Genomic DNA, 25,578 nt, shown 5'->3' on the forward strand with positions numbered 1-25,578 from the left:
AATTATCACTAATGCATCCACTATTTCTTGAGCTACTTCCTTAAGCACTCTGGGATGCAGACCATCTGGCCCTGGGGATTTATCTGCCCTTAATCCCTTCAGTTTACCTAACACCACTTCCCTGCTAATATGTATTTCCCTCAGTTCCTCCATCTCATTGGACCCTCTGTCCCCTACTATTTCCAGAAGATTATTTATGTCCTCCTTAGTGAAGACAGAACCAAAGTAGTTATTCAATTGGTCTGTCATGTCCTTGCTCCCCATAATCAATTCACCTGTTTCTGTCTGTAGGGGACCTACATTTGTCTTAACCAATCTTTTTCTTTTCACATATCTATAAAAGCTTTTACAGTCAGTTTTTATGTTCCCTGTCAGTTTTCTCTCATAATTTTTTTTCACTTTCCTAATTAAGCCCTTTGTCCTCCTCTGCTGGACTCTGAATTTCTCCCAGTTCTCAGGTGAGCCACTTTTTCTGGCTAATTTGTATGCTTCTTCTTTGGAATTGATACTATCCCTAATTTCTCTTGTCAGCCATGGGTGCACTACCTTCCCTGGTTTATTCTTTTGCCAAACTGGGATGAACAACTGTTGTAGTTCACCATGCGATCTTTAAATGCTTGCCATTGCATATCCACCGTCAATCCTTTTAGTGTCATTTGCCAGTCTATCTTAGCTAATTCACCTCTCATACCTTCAAAGTTACCCTTCTTTAAATTCAGAACCTTTGTTGCTAAATTAACTATGTCACTCTCCATCTTAATGAAGAATTCCACCATATTATGGTCACTCTTACCCAAGGGGCCTCTCACAACAAGATTGCTAATTAACCCTTCCTCATTGCTCAATACCCAGTCTAGAATAGCCTGCTCTCCAGTTGGTTCCTCGACATGTTGGTCCAAAAAAACCATCCCGCATACATTCCAAGAAATCCTCTTCCTCAGCACCCTTACCAATTTGGTTCACCCAATCTATATGTAGATTGAAGTCACCCATTATAACTGCTGTTCCTTTATTGCACACATTTCTAATTTCCTGTTTAATACCATCCCCAACCTCATTACTACTGTTAGGTGGCCTGTACACAACTCCCACCAGCGTTTTCTACCCCTTAGTGTTATGCAGCTCTACCCAGATCGATTCCACATCCTCCCGGCTGATGTCCTTCCTTTCTATTGCATTAATCTCCTCTCTAAGCAATTGCTCTCTCAGCAATGCTACCCCACCTGCTTTTCTTTCATGTCTATCCCTCCTGAATATTGAATATCCCTGAATGTTGAGCTCCCATCCATGGTCACCCTGGAGCCATGTCTCTGTGATCCCAACTATATCATATTCATTAATAACAATCTGCACTTTTAATTCATCCACCTTGTTACGAATGCTCCTTGCATTGACACACAAAGCCTTCGTACAACACTCTTAGCCCTTACACAATTATGTTGAAAAGTGGCCCTTTTTGATTTTTGCCCTGGATTTGCCGGCCTGCCACTTTTACTTTTCACCTTACTACTTTTTGCTCCTACCCTCATTTTACACCCCTCTGACTCTCTGCACTTGTTCTCATCCCCCTGTTGTGAACTAACCTCCTCTCTCCTGGTCTCTTTAATTTGATTCCCACCCCCCCAACCATTCTAGTTTAAAGTCACCTCAGAAGCCCTCGCAAATCTCCCCGCCAGGATATTGGTCCCCCTAGGATTCAAGTGTAACCCGTCCTTTTTGTACAGGTCACACCTGCCCCAAAAGAGGTCCCAATGATCCAAACACTTGAATCTCTGCCCCCTGCTCCAATCCCTCAGCCACGCATTTATCCTCCACCTCACTGCATTCCGACTCTCACTGTCGCGTGGCACAGGCAGTAGTCCTGAGATTACTACCTTTGTGGTCCTTTTTCTCCCTTCCTAACTCCCCATATTCTCCTTTCAGGACCTCTTCCCTTTTCCTGCCTATGTCATTGGTACCTATATGTACCACGACCTCTGGCTCCTCACCTTCCCACTTCAGGATATCTTGGACGCGATCAGAAATATCCCGGACCCTGGCACCAGGGAGGCAAACTACCATCCGGGTCTCTGGACTGCGTCCACAGAATCGCCTATCTGACCCCCTTACTATTGAGTCCCCTATTACAACTGCCCTCCTCTTCCTTTCCCTACCCTTCTGAGCTACAGGGCCGGACTCTGTGCCAGAGGCACAGTCACTGTCGCTTCCCCCGGGTAAGCTGTCCCCCCCAACAGTACTCAAACAGGAGTACCTACTGTCAAGGGGCACAGCCACCAGGGTACTCTCTATTACCTGACTCTTCCCCTTCCCCCTCCTAACTGTGGCCCACTCGTCTGCCTCCCGTGGCCCTGGTGTGACCACCTGCCTGTAACTCCTCTCTATCACCTCCTCACACTCCCTGACTAGACGAAGGTCATCGAGCTGCAGCTCCAGTTCCCTAACGCGGTCCCTTAGGAGCTGCATCATGGCGCACCTGGCGCAGATGTGGACATCCGGGAGGCTTGGAGACTCCAGGGCCTCCCATATCCGGCACCGAGAACAACAAGCTGCCCTCACACTCATACTGCCCCTCTCCTCAAGTAACAACAAAAAATGAATACCAAACCTTCCTCGCCTCACCCGTTTCCGCCTAAGCCTGTTGAGCCGAACCCCTTAAGCCTTCACTCTGCTCCCGGCTCACTCCGCAGCCCGCAAACTACGCTGCCTGCTGTATAAGGCTGTGTTCTTTTTAAATCTTCCACGCTTCACTGCCCGACGTCACACGCCTGTGCAGTCCCGCCTCTTTGAACGCTGATGGAAAAAAACCCGAAAAATTCAAAAATGGCTTCCTCTGCACTCCCGCTCCGATTCTCAGAGTTCCTTCTCTGAATTAAACCCAAAGCAGGATTTCTGTCCTTTTAAATCTTCCGCGCTTCACTGCCCGACGTCACACGCCTGCGCAGTCCCGCCTCTCTGAATGCCGATGGAAAAAAACCGAAAAATTCAATGTGGGTTTTCTTCAAGTGCTCTGGTTTCCATCCACATTCTAAAGATGTATGGGTTGGTAGGTTAATTGGTCACGCTGGTGTAATTAGGTGGCAGAGGCTCATGGGGCCAGACGGAACTGTTACTGTGCTGTACTTCAGAATAAAATAGTAGGTATGTGTGGACATATGGAAGGTGCCACATCAAATGCATTCTGTAACAAAATTTCACGTTTAAAGTGATATTAAAGTAAATTATCCCAAAACCAATAGCAGGATCATCAAAAAGAACTGAAATCAAGCCACAAGTGGTATTTGGTCAGAAGACAAACTTGATCAAGAAGGTGGCTTTCAATAAATCCAAGACAATTTCTGCCACTACCCAATTGCTCCATTGCCTATTATGATGCACAAGTACAGATACAAGAAAATGATTGTGACCATTTGCTTTTATGCATTAATTACTCATAAAATGTGGTTTGATCTTCATCCAAGTTATAATTATAGACAAACTCAATCTGTCTAAAATAATAACACACATAATATTTCTCATCAATACTGAGTACACCATTTAAAAATTCACAGTCTAGGTACAAAAAAGCAGGTGAACTTCTGGGGTAACGCCTTCTACAAAAGTTATTTGGAATCAGGTGTTCCAATCAATGAGATAAGATTGGAGGTGTGGCTTGCAGAGGTTCCCTGCCCTATAAAAAATACACACAAGACAGGTTACTGTCAGAGCTTGGTCTTCTCAAGAAAGATCTGTTTATATCTTAATCAAAACAGCTGAAAAAGGCTACGAAAGCATTTCTAAAGACTTGAGTGCTCACCAAACCACAGTAAGAGAAATTGTCTTCAAATGGAGAAAATTCAGTACTGTTGGTACTCTCCCTAGGAGTAGGCATATTGCAAAGATTACACCACAACATGCAAAGCTGAAGGAGGTGAAAAAGAACCTAAGCGTAACAGCAAAAGACCTGCAGAAATCTCTTGAATTTGTTAAAGTCTGTTCACGTGTTCATGATAAGAAAAACTCTGGACAAGAATGGTGTTCATGGAATTACACCATGGAGGAAACCACTGCTCTCCAAAAAAAAAAAATGCTGCATGCCTCAAGTTTGTAAATGATCATCTGGATGTTCTACAATGCTTTTGGGACAGTGTTCTGTGGACAGATGAGACAGAAGTTGAAGTTTCTGGCAGAAACACAAACCGCTATGTTTGGAGGAAAATAGGTCACTGCACACCAAAATCTCATCCCAACTGTGAAGCATGGTGGAAGGATCATCATCAATTTGGGACTGCTTTGCTGCCTCAGGGTTTGTACAGCTTGCAATCGTTGAGACAATGAATTCAAAATTGTATCAAGACGTTTGTCAGGGTAGGGGTCCGTCACCTGAAACTAATAGAAGTTGGATGATGCAACAAGACAATGATCCGAAACACAAGAGTAAACCAACAACAGGATGGTTTAAAAAGCAGGAAATTCGTGTTTTGGAAAGGCCAAAGTCAGAGTCCAGACCTTAACCCAATTGAGATGCTATGGCATGACCTGAAGAGGACTATTCTTGCAAGATATCCCAGAAATATTGGCGAACTGAAACAGTTTTGTCTGGAGGAATGGTCTAAAATTCCTCCTCACCGTTGTGCAAGTCTGAGCAGCAGGTACAGGAAATGTTTGGTGGAGGTTATTGTAGCTAAAGAAGGTTCTACGAGATATTAAATACAAGGGTTCACATATTTTTCCAGCCTAGACTGTGAATAATTAAAACAATGTGTTCAATAAAGACATGAAAAGTACAATTGTTTGTGTGATATTAGTTTAGGCAGATTGTATTATTATTATTGTATAATCTATTATTGTACTTAGATGAAGACCAGACCAGATTTTATGAGTAATTAATGCAGAAAACCAGGTAAATGCAAACAGTTGACAAACTTTTTCTTGCAATTGGATTTTGTTGAAATCTGGTTTTAGATTAGGAACATTTAGAGTTTAGATGTTAGGAACAATTAAACTATTTCCTTCAGTGTTCAAGCATAATGTCTCTGGAGTCCAGTAATTCCATGCCTTTACAAACCAACCTCTGGTGGCAGTCTACATGCAAAATTTTCGAGTTGATCTTCCGATTGCATTTACTCTCCACTACACAGACCATAAACTTCCATTTCATTATCCTCACCCCGTAAGTAGCCATTTTACAATTGAAACTCCCATTGTGATATTTCTTGCTATTATTTCCAACTTCCTAATAATATTATGGCTAATTCCACTTTATAAAAATTCACGCCTCGTTCAAAAGGATATGTGGATTAGTCATTGCAGTATTTTGCGAACTGGCAGGGAGATAGGAACTGGAGTGATAAAGCTGAGGGTGGGTAGTTGGTATACAAGATGATATAGTGTTCAGCGAGACTGTGAGAAAGGACAAGCAGATGATAGGGCAAAATTGCAGTTAGTGGGATGAATTGAAGTGTAACATGGGGGAAAAATGAACACAGGTTGAAAGTATATTGAATAAGGTGGATGTCATGCAGTTAGAGACAGGCAGGTATGACGTGGGTATCACTGAGTTGCAGAAGGAAGATCATAATTGGGAGCTTAACATCCAAAGATACCCATTGTATCATAAGGAAAGGCAGATAGGCAGGAGTGGGTGCAGTAGCTCTGTTGGTTAAAAATGAAATCAAACCGTTAGAAAGAGGTGACAAAGGAATCCTTTTGGATAAAGTAAGAAGCTGCAAAGATAAAGAATATATTACTCCTCCTGATGTTAGTTATATATAGGCCTCCAAGCAATACGAAGAATGTGGGATACAAAAAGCAATGGGAGATAGAAAAGGCATGTGAAAAGGGCAATGTTACGATAGCTGTGGGGGTTTCTAATATGCAAGACCGGGAAAATCAGGTTGGTGCTGGATCCCAAGAGAGCAAATATGTTGGATGCCTATGAGATGGCTTTTAGAGCACCTTGTGGTTGAGCCCACCAGAGGAAATGCAGTTCTGGATTGGATCAGATTTGATTGGGAGCTTAAGCTAAAGAAACCCTTTGGAGTCAGTGATCATAATTTGATAGAATTCACCCTGCAGTTTGAGAGGTAGAAGCTAAAATCAGATGTATCGGAAATACAGTGACATAAGGAGAATGAGCGAGGAGCTGCGCAAAATTGACTGGAAGGGGACAGTAGAAGGGATGATGATGGAGCAACAATGGGTGGTTTTCCGGGAGCAGTTCAGAAAGCGCAGGATAGATACAATGCAAAAACAGGAAATATTCTAATGCAGGATTCGGCTACTGTGGCCGACAAGGGAAATCAATACCAAAAGAAAAGCAAAATAAAGGGCATATAATATCGCAAAAATTTGTGAGAAGGTAGATGATTGGGAATCTTATATAAACCAACTGAAGGCAAATTTAAAAAAACATAACTAGAGAAAAAATGAAATATGAAGGTAAGCTAGTCAATAATATAAAAGAGGATACCAAAATGTTCTTCAGATATACAAGTAGAAAATCATAGGCGAGAGTGGATATTGGACTGCTGGAATGGGGAAGAAAGAAATGGCAGAGAAATTTATTTTAAGTATTTTGCATCCATCTTCACTGTGGAAGATATTAGCAATATGCCAGAACTTCAAAATTGTCAGGGGGCAGAAGTGAGTGTAGATGCTATTACTAAGGAGAAGGTGCTTGGGTAGGTGAAAAGTCTGAGGGTACATCAGTCACCTGGAACAGATGGACTACACTTAGGGTTTTGAAAGAGATAGCTGAAGAGATTCCGGAAACATTAGTAATGGTCTTTCAAGAATCATTAGATTCTGGAATGGTTCCAGAGGATTGAAAAATTACAAATACCACTCCACTCTTAAAGGACAGAGGAGGCAGAAGAAAGGAAATTATAGGCCAGTTAGCCTGACTTGCCTGGGGTGGAAGATGTTAGAGTCTTGTTAGATAAGGATGAAGATTCGGGGTACTTGGAGTCACATGATAAAATAAGCCAAAGTCAGCATGGTTTGCTTAAGGGGAAGCGCTGTTTAACAAACGCGTTGTAATTTTTTTGAGGAATTAACAGGCAGCATAGACAAAGAAGAGTCAGTGGATATTTTTTACCTGGAATATCATAAAGTCTTGGAGAAGGTGGCATACGATGCTGCCGAACAAGCTAAGAGATCATGGCATTACAGAAAGGATACTAGCATGGACAGAAGATTAGCTGACTGGCAGGAGACAAAAAGTGGGAGTAAAGGGGCTCTGCAACACACATCGAAGTTGCTGGTGAACGCAGCAGGCCAGGCAGCATCTCTAGGAAGAGGTACAGTCGACGTTTCAGGCCAAGACCCTTCGTCAGGACTAACTGAAGGAAGAGTTAGTAAGAGATTTGGAAATGGGAGGGGGAGGGGGAGGGGGAGATCCAAAATGATAGGAGAAGACAGGAGGGGGAAGGATGGAGCCAAGAGCTGGACAGGTGATTGGCAAAGGGGATATGAGAGGATCATGGGACAGGAGGTCCAGGGAGAAAGACAAGGGGGGGGGGACCCAGAGGATGGGCAAGGGGTATAGTCAGAGGGACAGAGGGAGAAAAGGAGAGTGAGAGAAAGAATGTGTGTATGAAAATAAATAACGGATGGGGTACGAGGGGAAGGTGGAGCATTAGTTGAAGTTAGAGAAGTCGATGTTCATGCCATCAGGTTGGAGGCTACCCAGACGGAATATAAGGTGTTGTTCCTCCAACCTGAGTGTGGCTTCACCTTTACAGTAGAGGAGGCCGTGGATAGACATGTCAGAATGGGAATGGGATGTGGAACTAAAATGTGTGGCCACTGGGAGATCCTGCTTTCTCTGGTGGACAGAGCGTAGGTGTTCAGCAAAGCGGTCTCCCAGTCTGCGTCAGGTCTCGCCAATATATAGAAGGCCACATCGGGAGCACCGGACGCAGTATATCACCCCAGCCGACTCACAGGTGAAGTGTCGCCTCACCTGGAAGGACCCTGTCTGGGACCCTGAATGGTGGTAAGGAAGGAAGTGTAAGGGCATGTGTAGCACTTGTTCCGCTTACAAGCATAAGTGCCAGGAGGGAGATCAGTGGGAAAGGATGGGGGGGACGAATGGACAAGGGAGTCGCGTAGGGAGCGATCCCTGCGGAAAGCGGGGGGGGGGAGGGAAAGATGTGCTCAGTGGTGGGATCCCGTTGGAGGTGGCGGAAGTTACGGAGAATAATATGTTGGACCCGGAGGCTGGTAGGGTGGTAGGTGAGGACCAGGGAACCCTATTCCTAGTGGGGTGCCGGGAGGATGGAGTGAGAGCAGATGTGCGTGAAATGGGGGAGATGTGTTTGAGAGCAGAGTTGATAGTGGAGGGTGGAGGAAGGGAAGCCCCTTTCTTTAAAAAGGGAGGACAGATGTCCCTCGTCCTGGAATGAAAAGGGAGGACAGATCTCCCTCGTCCTGGAATGAAAAGCCTCATCCTGAGAGCAGATGCGGTGGAGATGGAGGAATTGCGAGAAGGGGATGGCATTTTTGCAAGAGACAGGGTGAGAAGAGGAATAGTCCAGATAGCTGTGAGAGTCAGTAGGTTTATAGTAGACATCAGTGGATAAGCTGTCTCCAGAGACAGAGACAGAAAGATCTAGAAAGGGGAGGGAGGTGTTGGAAATGAACCAGGTAAACTTGAGGGCAGGGTGAAAGTTGGAGGCAAAGTTAATAAAGTCAACGAGCTTAGCATGCGTGCAGGAAGCAGCGCCAATGCAGTCGTCGATGTAGCGAAGGAAAAGTGGGGGACAGATACCAGAATAGGCACGGAACATAGATTGTTCCACAAAGCCAACAAAAAGGCAGGCATAGCTAGGACCCATACAGGTGCCCATAGCTACACCTTTAGTTTGGAGGAAGTGGGAGGAGCCAAAGGAGAAATTATTAAGAGTAAGGACTAATTCCGCTAGATGGAGCAGAGTGGTGGTAGAGGGGAACTGATTAGGTCTGGAATCCAAAAAGAAGCGGAGAGCTTTGAGACCTTCCTGATGGGGGATGGAAGTATATATGGACTGGACATCCATGGTGAAAATAAAGCGGTGGGGGCCAGGGAACTTAAAATCATCAAAAAGTTTAAGAGCGTGAGAAGTGTCACGAACATAGGTAGGAAGGGATTGAACAAGGGGGGATAAAACCGTATCGAGGTATGCAGAAACAAGTTCGGTGGGGCAGGAGCAAGCTGAGACAATAGGTCTGCCAGGACAGGCAGGTTTGTGGATCTTGGGTAGGATCCATCCAAGAAAGGGGTTCTTTTGGGTTGGCTGCTGCTGACTAGTGGTGTCCTGTAGGGGTCGGTGTTGGGACTGTTTCTTTTCATGTTGTATGTGAATGTTTTGAATGACAGAATTGATGGCTTTGTGGTCAAGTTTATGGATGATACAAGGTTGGTGGAGCAGCAGGTAGAATTAATAAAGCAGGGTGTCTGCAGAAGGACAAGATAGATTGGAAAAATAGGCTAAGTGGCAGGAAAGTGTATGGTCATGCACTTTGGTAGAAGGAATAAAGGTGTAGACTATTTTTTAAACAGGGTGAAAATCCAAAAATTTGTGGTGCAAAGGGACTTGGAAGTCCTCGTGGGATTCCCTAAAGGTTAACTTTCAGTTTGAGTCAGTGATAAGGAAGGCAAATGCAATGTTAGCATTCATTTCGAGAGGACTAGAATATAAAATTAAGGGTATAATGCCGAGACCTTACAAGGCATTGGTCAGACCACTCTTGAAGTTGTGGGCCCCTTATCTAAGAAAAGATGTGTTGACATTGGATAGGTACACAAGAATAATTCTTGTACCACATCTATCGAAGAAAAGATGTGTTGACATTAGATAGGTACACAAGAATGATTCTGGAATGTACTGTATGAAGAGTGTTTGATGGCTCTGGGCCTGGACTTGCTGGAACTTAGACGAATGGGAGGGACAGAGGGATGGGTGGAATTTCATTGAAACCTGTTGAATACTGAAAGAACTAGATATCAGTGGAGGTGGAGAGGATGCTCCCAATAATGGGAGAGTAAGACCAGAGGGAACAGCCTCAGAATACAAAGACATCAGTTTAGAAAAGAAATGAGGAGCAATTTATTTAGCCAGAGGGTAATGAATCTGTGCAATTGATTGCAACAGATGGGTGTGGAGGCCAAGTCATTGGGTATATTTGAAGCAGAGGTTGAGAGGTTCTTGACTTGTCAAGGTGTCAAAGGTCATGGGGAGAAGCAGGAGAATGGGGTTGAGATGAACAATACACCAGCCATCATGGAATGGTGGAGCAGACCTGATGAACTAATTGGCTTAATTCTGCTCCTATGTTTTATGGTCTTAATTTCTGAAGAGATGATTAAGGCACCCAGGGCACGGTTATGTTTATAAGCACAGAAGCCCTTCATCAAGTCTCCTCACTAAAGTTGAAGCTCATGGAAATAACAGCAAATTAACAGCTTAGTTGGGAAGTGGACCAAGTGTGGGGCAATGGTGACAGTTGGTTAAGTATTCAGATTGGCACATATATAAAAAAAATGGTGCCTTGTAATGATTGAGGGCCACAAACACTTGCTGTTTAATAATAATGATGGTAAGAGTTACACACTCAGTCTTGCCAAGGACACTAAGACAGTCTGATTGCTAACAGCAAAATCCTTGTTTTTTTTTTCATCTTGCTAGCAGGCATAGATATTGTACCATGAACGAACAAAGTCCTAATTGATCATATATAGAGTAGCATGTGCTGCCTTGGACATCAAAAATTAAATTAAATATATCAGTATTACAAAACATATATTGTTTTTTACCTATTACCAATGGCAAACACAGGCTTTAGCTCCAATATCCCTTTAGAAACATAGAAAACCTACAGTACAATACAGTACAAAACCTTCAGCCTACAATGCTGTGCCGAACAAGTACTTACTTTAGAAATTACCTAGGGTTACCTATAGCCCTCTATTTTTCTAAGCTCCATGTACCCATCCAGGAGTCTCTTAAATGATCCTATCGTATCTGTCTCCATCACCGATGCCAGCATCCCATTCCACACACTCACCACTCTCTGCGTAAAAAACTTACCCTTAACATCTCCTCTGTACCTACTTCCAAGCACCTTAAGACTGTGCCCTCTCGTGTTAGAAAATGTTGCACTTTCTCAAACCTCTTCGGTACCGTTAAATAAGAAATTTTGAGCCAGTGACTTTGAAGGGACAATGATATACAAAGTATTTCAATATCAGAATGTTAACTGGCTTGCAGGATGGATCATAGTTGTTAGTGCTACTACTACATCGACTCAGGCCTAGGGGGCCGGCGTCGGGCAAAAGGCAGTTGTTAGTGGTCCTTTGCAATTGCTACCCACGTCTGTTCAGGTAGTCGAAGCTGCAAGCTTGACCGGTCTGAACAAGTTCCTTTCATGTATTCTGTTGATAATGCAGTACATAGGAAGCACAGTACCCATGTTTCATTGCTGGGATGTGATTTTTTAAAACTCAAATCTCTACTGGGATAACAGCTGATGCAGCACAATAATAATAAAGACAGAACTCACCATGAACACAGCATGGTAAAATATGAATGAGATGTACTGCTCAACATGCATTAGGATATGTGATTTCCTGAACACAAAAAAATCACAGAACATGAAATCAAACGATTCTGAAATTCTACTTGGTTTTGCATTTTAAAAGATTACTGACTCTGTCACTAAACTGTCTCCAAAGGGGTATATGGTTGCTGTCGCTTTTAAAAACCAACAGAAGGCAACTAAAAAAGCCATAAGGATCGAAAAGATGAAATATGAAGGTAATCTAGCCCAGTGGTCCCCAACCTCCGGGGTGTGAAGCATGCAGGGGTGCAGCAGTAGCCGGAACGCGCCCAGCACATCTTGAAGAAAAAAGCCAAAATAAACAAGCTAATTAATTAGGTGCCGCCCAAAACGTAAATGTCAGCCCAGATCAGAGAGTGTGCAGAGTTTGTATGTTCCTGTCAGGATTAAAGGCAAAGTGAATAAGAATAAGGAAACTTGGTTCTCAAGGGATATTGGAACTCTGATAAAGAAGAAGAGAGAGATGTATGACATGTATAGGAAACAGGGAGCAAATAAGGTGCTTGAGGAGTATAAAGAGTGCAAAAAAAATACTTAAAGAAATCAGGAGGGCTAAAAGAAGACATGAGGTTGCTTTGGCAGTTAAGGTGAAGGATAATCCAAAGAGCTTCTACAGGTATATTAAGAGCAAAAGGATAGTAAGGGATAAAATTGGTCCACTTTAAGATCAGAGTCGTTGGCTATGTATGGAACCAAAAGAAATGGGGGAGATCTTAAATGGGTTTTTTGCATCTGTATTTACTAAGGAAGTCAACAGAAATAAGGCAAACAAGTAGTGAGGTCGTGGAACCTATACAGATTGAGGAGGAGGAGGTGCTTGCTATCTTGAAGTAAATCAGAGTAGATAAATCCCCAGGACCTGACAGGGTATTCCCTCGGACCTTGAAGGAAACTAGTGTTGAAATTGAAGAGGCCCTTGCTTCAGTCGAAGCAAGCAGCTGAGAAGAAGGGAGTGAAGAAATCGGGTAGAAAAAGTCGTGTTTTTTTTTAAACACTGCTCGAGGAGAAGGGTCTGCACTGCGTAGGCGCGTGACGTAGCGCGCCGAGGTTTAAAAAGAGAAATTTTCAACGGTTCCTGTTTCAGTCGAAGCAAGCAGCTGAGAAGAAGGGAGTGAAGAAATTGGGTAGAAAAAGTCATCTTTTTTTTAAACACTGCTCCGGGAGAAGGGTCTGCACTGCGCAGGCGTGTGACGTAGCGCGCCAAGGTTTAAAAGCAGACCACCATATACAGCGACCATCGTCGGAGTGGACTGAGTCAGAGTGGGACGGCTTTGGCTCAACAGGCTTCGGCGAGAACAGGCAGAGGCCAGGGTAGGTTCCGGTAAGTTTTTTGTTCAGATTGTTTAGAGTAGAGAGAATGCCAGGCAGGATGTTGGAATGCTCCTCTTGCAGGATGTGGGAAGTCAGGGAGCCCTCCAGTGTCCCTGACAATGACTCCTGCAAGAAGTGCATCCAGCTGCAGCTCCTAACAAACCGCGTTAGGGAACTGGAGCAGGAGCTGGATGATCTGTGGATCATTCAGGAGAATGAAGAGATTACAGATAGTAGCTACAGGGAGGTAGTTATGCCAAAGGAGCAGAGGACAGGAAATTGGGTCACTGTCAGGCGAGGGAAGAGGAAAGGGCAGGCAGAGCAGGGTTCCCCTATGGCCATTCCCCTCAACAAGTACACCGCATTGGATACTGTTGGGGGGGGGTCGGGGGGGGGATGACTTACCTGGGACAAGCTGCAGTAGCCGGATCTCTGGCACTGAGTCTGGCTCTGCAGTGCAGAAGGGAGGGCGGAAAAAGAGGACAGCGGTAGTGATAGGGGACTTGATAGTTAGAGGTGCAGATAGGAGGTTCTGTGGTCATGACAGAGAATCCAGGATGGTTTGTTGCCTCCTGGGTGCCAGGGTCAAGGATGTCTCTGATCGCTTGTATGACATTCTGAAGTGGGAGGGTGATTAGCCAGATGTCGTGGTGCACATCGGTACCAATGACATAGCAAGGAAGAGTGAGGAGGTCCTGGAGAGTGAGTATAGAGAGCTTGGTAGGAAGTTGAAAAGCAGGACCTCAAGGGTGGTAATCTCAGGATTGCTACCTGTACTACATGCCAGTAAGGGTAAGAATAGGATGTTCTGGAGGATGAACAAGTGGCTGAAGAACTGGTGTAGGAGGCAGGGTTTCAGATTTCAGGATCATTGGGACCTCTTCTGGGGCAGGTGGGACCTGCACAAGAGAGACAGGTTACACTTGAACTACAGGGGGACCAATATCCTTTCAGGGAGGTTTGTTAGTGCTATTGGGGAGGCTTTAAACTAGATTTGCAGGGGGATGGGAACCAGAGTGCCAGAGCTGACAGTGTGGCTGGGGTGAAAATAAATGATGTTAAAAGTTCAAGCAAATCCGCTAATAGAAACGTTGTGAGTGGTGGTAAAAATCTTCTGAGGTGTATATATTTCAATGCTAGGAGTATTGCGGGGAAGGCGGATGAGTTGAGGGCGTGGATTGACATGTGGAATTATGACGTTATAGCAATTAGTGAATTGGCTACAGGAGGGGCAGGACTGGCAGCTTAATATTCCAGGGTTCCAATGTTTCAGATGTGATCGAGGCAGAGGAATGAAAGGTGGGGGAGTAGCATTGCTTGTTAGGGGAAATATTACAGCAGTGCTCAGGCAGGACAGATTAGAGGGCTTGTCTACTGAGTCCTTATGGGTGGAGCTGAGAAACAGGAAAGGTATGGCCACATTAGTGGGATTGTATTACAGACCACCCAATAGTCAACGAGACTTGGAAGAGCAAATCTGCAGAGAGATAGCAGGCAACTGCAGGAAACATAAAGTTGTGGTGGTAGGGGATTTTAATTTTCCATACATTGGTTGGGACTCCCATACTGTTAGGGGTCTAGCTGGTTTAGAGTTTGTAAAATGTGTTCAGGAAAGTTTTCTAAATCAATACATAGAGGGACCAACTACAGGGGATGCAATATTGGATCTCCTGTTAGGAAACGAGTTAGGACAAGTGACGGAAGTCTGTGTAGGGGAGCACTTTGGTTCCAGTGATCATAACACCTTTAGTTTCAATTTGATCATGGACAAGGATAGATCTGGTCCTAGGGTTGAGATTCTGAACTGGAAGAAGGCCAAATTTGAAGAAATGAGAAAGGATCTAAAAAGCGTGGATTGGGATAGGTTGTTCTCTGGCAAATATGTGATTGGTAGGTGGGAAGCCTTCAAAGGAGAAATTTTGAGAGTGCAGAGTCTGTATGTTCCTGTCAGGATTAAAGGCAAAGTGAATAGGAATAAGGAACCTTGCTTCTCAAGGGATATTGCAACTCTGATAAGGAAGAAGAGGGAGTTACAGGGAGTAAATAAGGTACTTGAGGAGTATAAGAAGTGCAAGAAAATACTTAAGAAAGAAATCAGGAGGGCTAAAAGAAGACATGAGGTTGCCTTGGCAGTCAAAGTGAAGGATAATCCAAAGAGCTCTTACAGGTATATTAAGAGCAAAAAGATTGTAAGGGATAAAATTGGTCCTCTTGAAGATCAGAGTGGTTGGCTATGTGCGGAACCAAAGGAAATGGGGGAGATCTTAAATAGCTTTTTTGCGTCTGTATTTACTAAGGAAACTGGCATGAAGTCTATGGAATTAAGGGAAACAAGTAGTGAGATCATGGAAACTGTACAGATTGAAAAGGAGGAGGTGCTTGCTGTCTTGAGGAAAAGTGAAGTGGATAAATCCCTGGGACCTGACAGGGTGTTCCCTTGGACCTTGAAGGAGACTGGTGTTGAAATTGCAGGGGCCCTGGCAGAAATATTTAAAATGTCACTGTCTACAGGTGAGGTGCAGGAGGATTGGAGAGTGGCTCATGCTGTTCCGTTGTTCAAAAAAGGATCGAAAAGTAATCCGGGAAATTATAGGCTGGTAAGTTTAATGTCAGGAGTAGGTAAGTTATTGGAGGGAGTACTAAAGGACAGAATCTACAAGCATTTGGATAGACAGGGACTTATTAGGGAGAGTCAACATGGCTTTGTGCGTGGTAGGTCATGTTTGACCAATCTATTGGAGTTTTTCGAGGAGGTTACCAGGAAAGTGGATGAAGGGAAGGCAGTGGATATTGTCTACATGGACTTCAGTAAGGCCTTTGACAAGGTCCCACATGGGAGGTTAGTTAGGAAAATTCAGTCGCTAGGTATACATGGAGAGGTGGTAAATTGGATTTGACATTGGCTCAATGGAAGAAGCCAAAGAGTGGTAGTAGAGAATTGCTTCTCCGAGTAGAGGCCTGTGACTAGTGGTGTGCCACAGGGATCAGTGCTGGGTCCATTGTTATTTGTCATCTACATCAATGATCTGGATGATAATGTGGTAAATTGGATCAGCAAATTTGCTGATGATACAAAGATCGGAGGTGTAGTAGACAGTGAGGAAGGTTTTCAGAGCCTGCAGAGGGACTTGGACCAGCTGGAAAAATGGGCTGAAAAATGGCAGATAGAGTTTAATACAGACAAGTGTGAGGTATTGCATGTTGGAAGGACAAACCAAGGTAGAACATACAGGGTTAATGGTAAGGCACTGAGAAGTGCAGTAGAACAGAGGGATCTGGGAATACAGTTACAAAATTCCCTGAAAGTGGCGTCACAGGTAGATAGGGTCGTAAAGAGAGCTTTTGGTACATTGGCCTTTATTAATCAAAGTATTGAGTATAAGAGCTGGAATGTTATGATGAGGTTGTATAAGGCATTGGTGAGGCCGAAGCTGGAGTATTGTGTTCAGTTTTGGTCACCAAATTACAGGAAGGACATAAATAAGGTTGAAAGAGTGCAGAGAAGGTTTACAAGGATGTTGCCGGGACTTGAGAAACTCAGTTACAGAGGTTGAATAGGTTAGGACTTTATTCCCTGGAGCGTAGAAGAATGAGGGGAGATTTGATAGAGGTATATAAAATTATGATGGGTATAGAGTGAATGCAAGCAGGCTTTTTCCACTGAGGCAAGGGGAGAAAAAAACCAGAGGACATGGGTTAAGGGTGAGGGGGGGAAAGTTTAAAGGGAACATTAGGGGGGACTTCTTCACACAGAAAGTGGTGGGAGTATGGAATGAGCTGCCAGACGAGGTGGTAAATGCAGATTCTTTTTTAACATTTAAGAATAAATTGGACAGATACATGGATGGGAGGTGTATGGAGGGATATGGTCCGTGTGCAGGTCAGTGGGACTAGGCAGAAAATGGTTCAGCACAGCCAAGAAGGGCCAAAAGGCCTGTTTCTGTGCTGTAGTTTTTCTATGGTTTCTATATATTTAAAATGTCGGTATCTACAGGTGAGGTGCCAGAGGATTAGAGGATAGCTCATGTTGTTCCATTATTTGAAAAAGGCTCTAAAAGTAATCCGGGAAATTACAGGCCAGTAAGTTTGATGCCGATAGTAGGTAAATTATCGGAAGGAGTACTAAGAGATAGGATCTACAAGTATTTGGACAGACAGGGACTTATTAGGGAGAGTCAACATGGCTTTGTGCGTGGTAGGTCATGTTTAACCAATCTATTAGAGTTTTTCGAGGAGGTTACCAGGAAAGTGGATGAAGGGAAGGCAGTGGGTCTTGTCTACATGGACTTCAGTAAGGCATTTGACAAGGTCCTGCATGGGAGGTTAGTTAGGAAGGTTCAGTCACTAGGTATACATGGAGAGGTAGTAAATTGGATTAGACATTGGCTCAATGGAAGAAGCCAGAGAATGGTAGTGGAGGATTGCTTCTCTGAGTGGAGGCCTGTGACTAGTGGTGTGCCATGGGGATCAGTGCTGGGTCCATTGTTATCTGTCATCTCTATCAATGATCTGGATGATAATGTGGTAAATTGGATCAGCAAATTTGCTGATGATACAAAGATTGGAGGTGTAATGTACAGTGAGAAAGGTTTTCAAAGCTTGCAGAAGGATTTGGACCAGTTGGAAAAATGGGCTGAAAAATGGCAGATGGAGTTTAATACAGACAAGTGTGAGGTATTGCACTTTTGAAGGACAAACCAAGGTAGAACATACAGGGTAAATGGTAGGGCACTGAGGAGTGCAGTAGAACAGAGGGATCTGGGAATACAGATACAAAATTCCCTAAAGGTGGTGTCACAGGTCGATAGGGTCGTAAAGAGAGCTTTTGGTACATTGGCCTTTATAAATCAAAGTATTGAGTATAGGAGTTGGAATGGTATGGTGAGGTTGTATAAGGCATTGGTGAGGCCAAATTTGGTGCAGTTTTGGTCACCAAATCACAGGAAGGATATTAATAATGTTGAAAGAGTGCAGTAGAAGGTTTACAAAGATGTTGCCGGGGCTTGAGAAACTGAGTTACAGAGAAAGGTTGAATAGGTTTGGACTTTATTCCCTGGAGCATAGAAGAATGAGGGGAGATTTGATAGAGGTATATAAAATTATGATGGATATAGATAGAGTGAATGCAAGCAGCTTTTTCCACTGAGGCTAGGGGAGAAAAGAACCAGAGGACATGGGTTAAGGGTGAAGGGGGAAAAGTTTAAAGGGCTTCTTCACACAGAGAGTGGTGGGAGTGTGGAATGAGCTGCCAGATGAAGTGGTAAATGCGGGCTCAGTTTGAACATTTAAGAAAAACTTGGACAGGTACATGGATGAGAGGTGTATGGAGGGAATGGTCCCGGTGCAGATCAGTGGAACTGGGCAGAAAAATGGTTTGGCACAGCCAAGAAGGTCAAAAGGCCTGTTTCTGTGCTTTAATATTCTATGGTTTCTATCGAATATAATCCAGGGAAGTGTATGGTCATGAACTTCCGTAGAAGGGATAAAGTCGTAGGCTATTTTCTAAATAGGGAGAAACTTCAAAGATCTGAGGTGCAAAGAGTCTCAGGAGTCCTAATGCAGGATTCTCTTAAGGTTAGCTTGCCGGATGAGTCAGTGGTGAGGATGGCAAATGCAACATTCACTTCAAGAGGATTAGAATGTAAAATCAAGGATGTAATATTGAGGTTTTATAAGACACTAATGTAATTTGAAATTTGAGAAGGAGAATCTAAATTCCAATGTGTCAGTATTTCAGTGGAATAAAGGAAATTACAGTGACATGAGCGGGGAATTGGCTAAAGTTGACTGGAAACAGACACTAGCAGGAAGGACGGCAGAGCAGCAATGGCTGGAGTTTTTGTGAAAAACGAGGGAAGTACAAGACAGATATATTCCAAATAAGAAAAAATTTTCGAATGATAGATGGACATTGTGGCTACGGGGTTCAGGGGGTATGGAGGGAAGGCTGGGGCGGGGTTCTGAGTTGGATGATCAGCCATGATCATAATAAATGGCGGTGCAGACTCGAAGGGCCGAATGGCCTACTCCTGCACCTATTTTCTATGTTTCTATGTTTCTATGACACCACCGTGGCTGACAATGAAGTCAGAGCCATAGTAAAAGCAAAAGAGAGGGCATACAAGGAAGCCAAAGCTAGTGGGAAGATAGAGAATTGGGAAGCTTTTAAAAACTTGCAGAAGGAAACAAAGAAGGTCATTAGGAAGGAAAAGATGAATTATGAAAGGAAGCTGGCAACTAATATTAAAGAAGATACTAAAAGCTTTTTTAAGTATATAAAAGGTAAAAGAGAGTTAAGGGTAGATATAGGACCAATAGAAAATGACTCTGGAGATATTGTAGTGAGATTTGCAGAGATGGCAGAGGAACTGAACGCGTATTTTGCATCAGTCTTCACAGTGAAAGACATCTGCAGTACACCGGACATTCGAGAGTGCCAAGGAAGTGAAGTATGTGCAGTGAAAGTTACGACTGAGAAGGTACTCAGGAAGCTTAATGATCTGAGGGTAGATAAATCTCCTGGACCTGATGGAGTGCACCCTTGGGTTCTGAAGGAAGTAGCTGGAGAGACTGTGGAGGGATTAACAATGAATTTCCAAGAATCAATAGATTCTGGCAGTGTACCGGGTGACTGGAAAATTGCAAATGTTACTCCGCTATTTAAGAAGGGTGGGAGGCAGCAGAAAGGAAACTATAGACCTGTTAGTCTGATATCAGTTGTTGGGAAGTTGTTGGAATCGATTATTAGGGATGAGATTACGGAGTACCTGGAGGCACATGACAAGATAGGCCAAAGCCATCATGGTTTCCTGAAAGGAAAGTCCTGCCTGACTAAGCTACTGAAATTTTTTGAGGAAATTACAAGCAGGGTAGACAAAGGAGATGCAGTAGATGTGGTGTACCAGATACTGGAAATCTGGTCAAGACTGAATGGAAGATGAATGCTGCTAAATACAGAGAGATCCTGGATACAAACCTGCTAGTCTCTGCCAGAAAGCTTAAACTGGGGAAGATATTACCAATGGGGTTATTACTTATTTTTACTGTGTAATTCACAGACAGCATCTTGTTGCAAAAAACCTAGGTGATTGGCTACTCAAATCACTAAATACTATTATTACAGCGATAAAAAAAAATCAAGTCCCATGCTCTCGATTCCCAGCCATTGAGAGCTAAGTACTGAAAATGCTGGACAGCTTGAATGCACACAAATAGAAGATGACTCTGAAAAGGACACTGCCTGAGATAGTATTATCTGCTTTTTGAAACTGATCAAATTCTTTGAAGACTTGAATGTTTCATTCAGTAATAAACTCAGTAAGACCCGACATTGCTTACTCGTCAGAATTATTGGCAAAATTTAATGAAATCAATCTTTAATTGTAAGGAAATGATGTGAATCTTATCAAAGTCAAATCAGTCATCTCCACATGTCTGTCCAAGTTACCACTATTTAAGTGCGATATTTTCCAATTTCTGAGACACTCTAAGTTTGAAGAGAAAGAAAGAATATACTGTTATGATGATGATCTTCAAGTATACTGTGCCCACCTGGGTGAGCTGTATAGAGACACGTCAGAGAGACTTCAGGATCTTCTCACGATCCAAATTCCAGGTTGTGTAATAAATCCATACCTGAACTCTTGTAATGAGGAATTAATAGGAAGGGTGGAGGAATAACTGATTTCACTACAAATGACTTTAAGCTGAAGCAGAAGTTCAAAGAATCATATCAAGACTTTTGTTTGCAGAAAGAAATCTCTGAATACTATCCTGCATTGTGGAAAAAGGTCAAGATGTTCTTTATTGCTTTTCTAACAATAAACATGGAGTGCTGTTTCAATGTAGACACCCAATTTCTTTCAAAGCAATGAAACATTGCAAATTACTGAAGGTGGGAATCTGAGACTGCTTCTGAGTGCCATTCAGCCTGATGCTGAGAACCTGATGTCACGACACCAAGCTCATCCATCTCATTGAAAGGTGAAAAAGCAATGAAGTAGTGAATAGTTGGACTACTAATGTACGCTCTAAAATTGTTGATAAAAATTGTTTTTACTGTAATTATATAAAGAAATAATTTTATTTGTAGCTTTAAATAGATTTGAGTATTTTTTCAATTATTTGCCACTGCTTTGAATTTGCAGTTCCTATTTTTTCCAGTGTGCATCAAGTTTCAAAATCCTTCAAAGTTTTTATGTCATGGCAGAAAAGAGAGGGGATGTGGTCTGGGAGCCAAGAGAGTGGTAACCCTAAAAAGTTTGGGAACCACTGACTTAGAACTTTATTCTCTGGAGCATAAAAGAATGAGTGGAGATTTGATACAAGTATACAAAATTATGCGGGTTATAAGTAGTTAAATGCTGGCAGACTTTTTTCACTGAGGTTGGGTGAGACTAGAACAAGAAGTCATTGGTTTAGGCTGAAAGGGAAAGTGAGGGAACTTCTTCACTCAGAGGGTGGTAACAGTCTGGAAATCAGCTGTGCCTTCATTGTAGGCTTGGGAAAGGTAGATGCAGGTTCAAAATCAACATTTAAGAGAACCTTGGGTAAGTACAGGGATGGGAAGCGTATGGAGGGCAATGGTTCAGATGCTCATCAATGGGACCTGGAGAATATTCATTTGGCACAGACTAGATGGGCCGAAGGGCCTGTTTCAGGGTGCTGTAATGCTCCATGTTTCTATGACTCTATGAAAGTGATTAAATATCTCTCTGTTATTGCGTATGCTATGATATTAAACCATTAAATTATTCCCACTGTTACACTTTGACAAGCTTTAGATCAGTTGCTTACTACATCACTTGCGCTTGAAAATTCACTGTTGACAAGACTTTCCAGTGCCATCCAACGAACAGGTCTATTTTCATTGTCTCCTAAGCAGTGGTAGTCCATAGGGAAAAGATCCCTGGAGAGAGCGTTGTCTGCAATCTTCACCTGAAGACCATCATCAATGCTAGAGGAATGCAGAATTACAATTAGCAAATGAATTAACTCCAATATAAGTGATATGAAATTAAGCCACAATATAAATACAAGCTGTTACTACTCTTTCAAGGTTAAAACAAATGCAGATTAGAAAATCCCTGTAAGTGATTAAGATATGTAAATCACCTGATCAAAATGACTGACTTGATTGAAATTCAGTGTAATAAAAACCAAATCTTAACACAAATCTGCCCAGATTTCAACACCCAAGGTACACTTTCATGAAGAGCAACATTTTGAAGTGCACAGCCCCATATTCATTTATTATATGAAAGCAACTTTCAATATGAAGTTGAAAGCACTTTCTTGTATTTTAACTATACTTTTAACATATGTAAATCAAGACTGCAATATTAAGAAACTATTTGCAAGGGCTATTACTTTTATAAAGATTTCCATTGGAGTCATAGAGCGCCACAGCATAGAAATAGGCCCCTCAGCCAATTCAGTCCTCGCCAAACTGTTATTAATCCTTGCCCCATGGATCCACACCTAGACCATAGCCTCCCCACCCCCCCCAACGCACTTCCCATCCACATATTCTTCTCTTCAACATTGCAATTGAACCCGCATCCACCACTTTCACAAACAGCTCATTTAACATTTGCAACATCCTCTGAGTGAAGAAATTCCCCCCAGATTCCCTTTAATATTTCACCTTTCACTCTTAAACTCTAGTTCTAGTCTCATCCAACCTTAGTGGAAGAAAGCCTATTTGCACTTAACCCATCTACACCTCTCATAAATTTGTGTACCTCTGTCAAATATCCCCTCATTCTCCTACATCCTAACCTATTCAACCTTTCCCTTTAACTCAGGTCATCAAGTCCCGGCAACATCCTTGTAAACTTTCCCGTAGATGGGTGCTCCATATTTGGCCTCACCAAGGCCTTATACAACTTCAACATAACATCCCAACTCCTATACTCAATACTTTAATTTACGAAGGCCAACGTGCCAGAAGTTCTATTTATGACCCTATTTACCTATGATGCTACTTTCAAGGAATATTTATTTATCTGTAGTCCTGGATCCTACACAAAGCCATGTTGACTATCCTTAATTAGTCCGCGTCTATCCAAATACTCATACCGACTACTGACTTCAGGCTCACTGGCCTGTAATGCACTGGCTTAATTCTTCAAGATCAAGTTTGTCACCATACATGAAATCTCACAAATACAGCCAAACAAAATAGTGTTCCTCTGCGGCCAAGGTGCAAACCACAGTACCAACAGTCATACACAGCGCAAGGGACATACAGTATAGCATGCAGCAGTAAACGTATAGTCACACAAAAAATATAATATAGCCTGAGTGTCCAGTCCTGTAGATTGATAAACTTTTAAATTAACTTAAAAGATCTTCATACCTCATGACTCAGCGGACCAGGCATGCACAGCACCTTTAAGAGGATGAAGGTTCTTCGCCATGGCCTGAGCTAGGGAAGGGGAGGGAACTTGGACTATAAGCCAGGCCTCTTCTAATCTGCATTTTGTTAGCAAATATGGAGTCACAGGAGAAAAAAATTGAGGACCAGAAGGAAGACTGCTATATCAGAGAGAAATGAAATCCTGCTGTATTCTATGTCTGATGGAGACAGGGCTTTCTCTAGGCACGCCAGGTACAGCGATCAGACTCAAAGGCTTTTCGATTTACAGAATGGACTGAACTGTTGATTCAGAAAGGCAAAAGGAGGAGATGTGTGTTTTATGATAAATTCTTGTTAGTGCTGTGACGTGGCAATTTTGTCCAACTCATGTTCCCCATACCTGGAACACCTAATGGTCAAACACCATCTGTTCTGTTTACCTGGGGAGTTCTCCTCTGTAACCCTGACTGCAGTTTACATACCAACCTGTGGCCTACTATAATCAAGCATTTGCAACACTGCATGATGCCACCTCCAAATAAGGAACAGTCCATCTCGATGTATTTCAAATCACAGTCGGAGACTTCAACAAGGCTTGTCTGAAGAAGTCCCTGTCCAATGACCATCAGCATATAAACTGTAGCATCAGACGTCCCACTGATGTACTAAGTTAAGGTATGCCCAGTTCCATGCCCAGACCGCATTTCAGTAAATTGGATCACTCCGCTGTCCTTCTCCTACCTGCATACACGCAGAGGCTAAAGAGCAAAGCTCCAGAGATTAGAACAGCAAACAGGTGGTTGTGGGAGGATGAGAAACCTCTACAGGTTTGTTTCAAGTCAGTAGACTGGGCCATGTTCAAGCACTCATTCAGGGATCTGAAAGAATACCCCACAGTTGTAACAGACTTCATTAAAACAGCTCTCGAAAAGTGTGTCCCCACAAAATCATTCAGTCTTCCTCAATCGGAAGCCCTGGATGAACCATGAGATCTGAAACCTGCTGAGAGTGAGATCAGAGGCATTCAGCTCTGGTGACCAAAAAAGTTACAAGAGGTCCAAATACAATCTTTGGAAAGCCATCTCACGGCTGAAGTGGACATTCTGTTCCAAGCTTGAACCAATGAAGGATGCTTGACAGTTGTGACAGGACTTGAATACCATCACCTCTTATAAAATTAAATCAAGCGACATTCTGGCAGTGTGTTTTCAGGCTGATTGGATGATCTGGTACTTTGCTGGTTCTGAGAGGATTCCACGGGGCTGTAAGTAAAGTGTGTGGCATGGAAGCCAGAAGATGGAATGTGAGCCCATGACTGACATCTCTCGTTGATTAAAGCACTGAGGAAGACTGAAATTGTTGAGATGGGTGCAGAGGGTGAGCGAGTGTTCAGTGCCGCCTACCAGCCCCTTGCTGCTCCCAAGGGAAAGTCCTTTCGTTCAAACGATCTCTCTTTCTCCCTTGATGATGTTGCCAGGACAAGGTTTAATCGATGCGATTTGTGGACCATGGACTCTAATTCACGTACATAATGCCCTGTGTAAGATTCTACTGCTATGCTGTGAGGTATTTTTTATTTTAACAGTTTTCTGTAAAGGCAGTGTGTCCTGCTGGTATAAATGTTTAGGCTTTGGTTAAAGAAGCCATGTCGCCCAACTTAGGAATATAATGTCAGCCAATTGGTACGTGTCGTAACTTTCTGTCCAGTGGCCCAGAGCAGATGGCTTGGCTTTTTTTTGGGTGGGAGCTGTGGAACGGGGCACAAAGGAAGATGCCACAGAATGCCATTAGAAGGAGAGTCCCCATTGTAAGAGATGCTTTGTGCAAATGAATGGCTCCAAGGAGGAAAGGCCAATACTAAGAGAGCCAGTTGGCTCAAGATGGTCTTCATGGGATATTCAGACTGTGGTGGGTGTCTTCAAACAGACCACTGGCTCAGTGTGTGAGTAAAGTGATCCACCTGACTACTCCAGAAATGAGCTCCAACGTTTATGTGCACATTGGACTGGTTTAACTGTAATGGGCCCTTTTATCTTTCTTTTCTATTCCTGTTACTAATAAAGTTGAGAATTGATAAATATACTTTCTTTATAATTTTATACTCTTGAAGCTTCTAGTTTACATGGAGAAACATAACCTCGGGGTCCTCTGAGAGGGAGGGAGAATGATGGACCCAATCGGACGGATACAGTTAATTACGGGGAACGAGCTAGGATAAGAGGCTCTGAGTGTCCAGTGTGTTGGTGTGGGAGAGCGTTTTCCAGCATTAAAGGTTTACGAGTCCACCAAGCAAAGTTGAAGTGTTATTCCATCCCAGTGGATGAAGATGA

At 43.1% G+C, this 25,578-nt stretch overlaps 1 protein-coding gene across 2 annotated transcripts in view; it reads right to left on the bottom strand.

Annotated features, from left to right (window-relative positions):
• The window catches only part of ryk (receptor like tyrosine kinase), a 348,374-nt gene that overhangs the window by 12,330 nt on the left and 310,466 nt on the right, over positions 1-25,578 (bottom strand). For both annotated transcript variants that reach the window (XM_072255833.1, XM_072255834.1), the window contains exon 14: positions 21,685-21,844. In XM_072255833.1, the coding sequence (XP_072111934.1) occupies positions 21,685-21,844 (160 nt within the window). The remainder of the gene's footprint in view (positions 1-21,684; positions 21,845-25,578) is intronic.

Source organism: Mobula birostris, chromosome 4 (genome assembly GCF_030028105.1).
Source record: "Mobula birostris isolate sMobBir1 chromosome 4, sMobBir1.hap1, whole genome shotgun sequence".
Lineage (NCBI taxonomy): Eukaryota > Metazoa > Chordata > Chondrichthyes > Myliobatiformes > Myliobatidae > Mobula > Mobula birostris.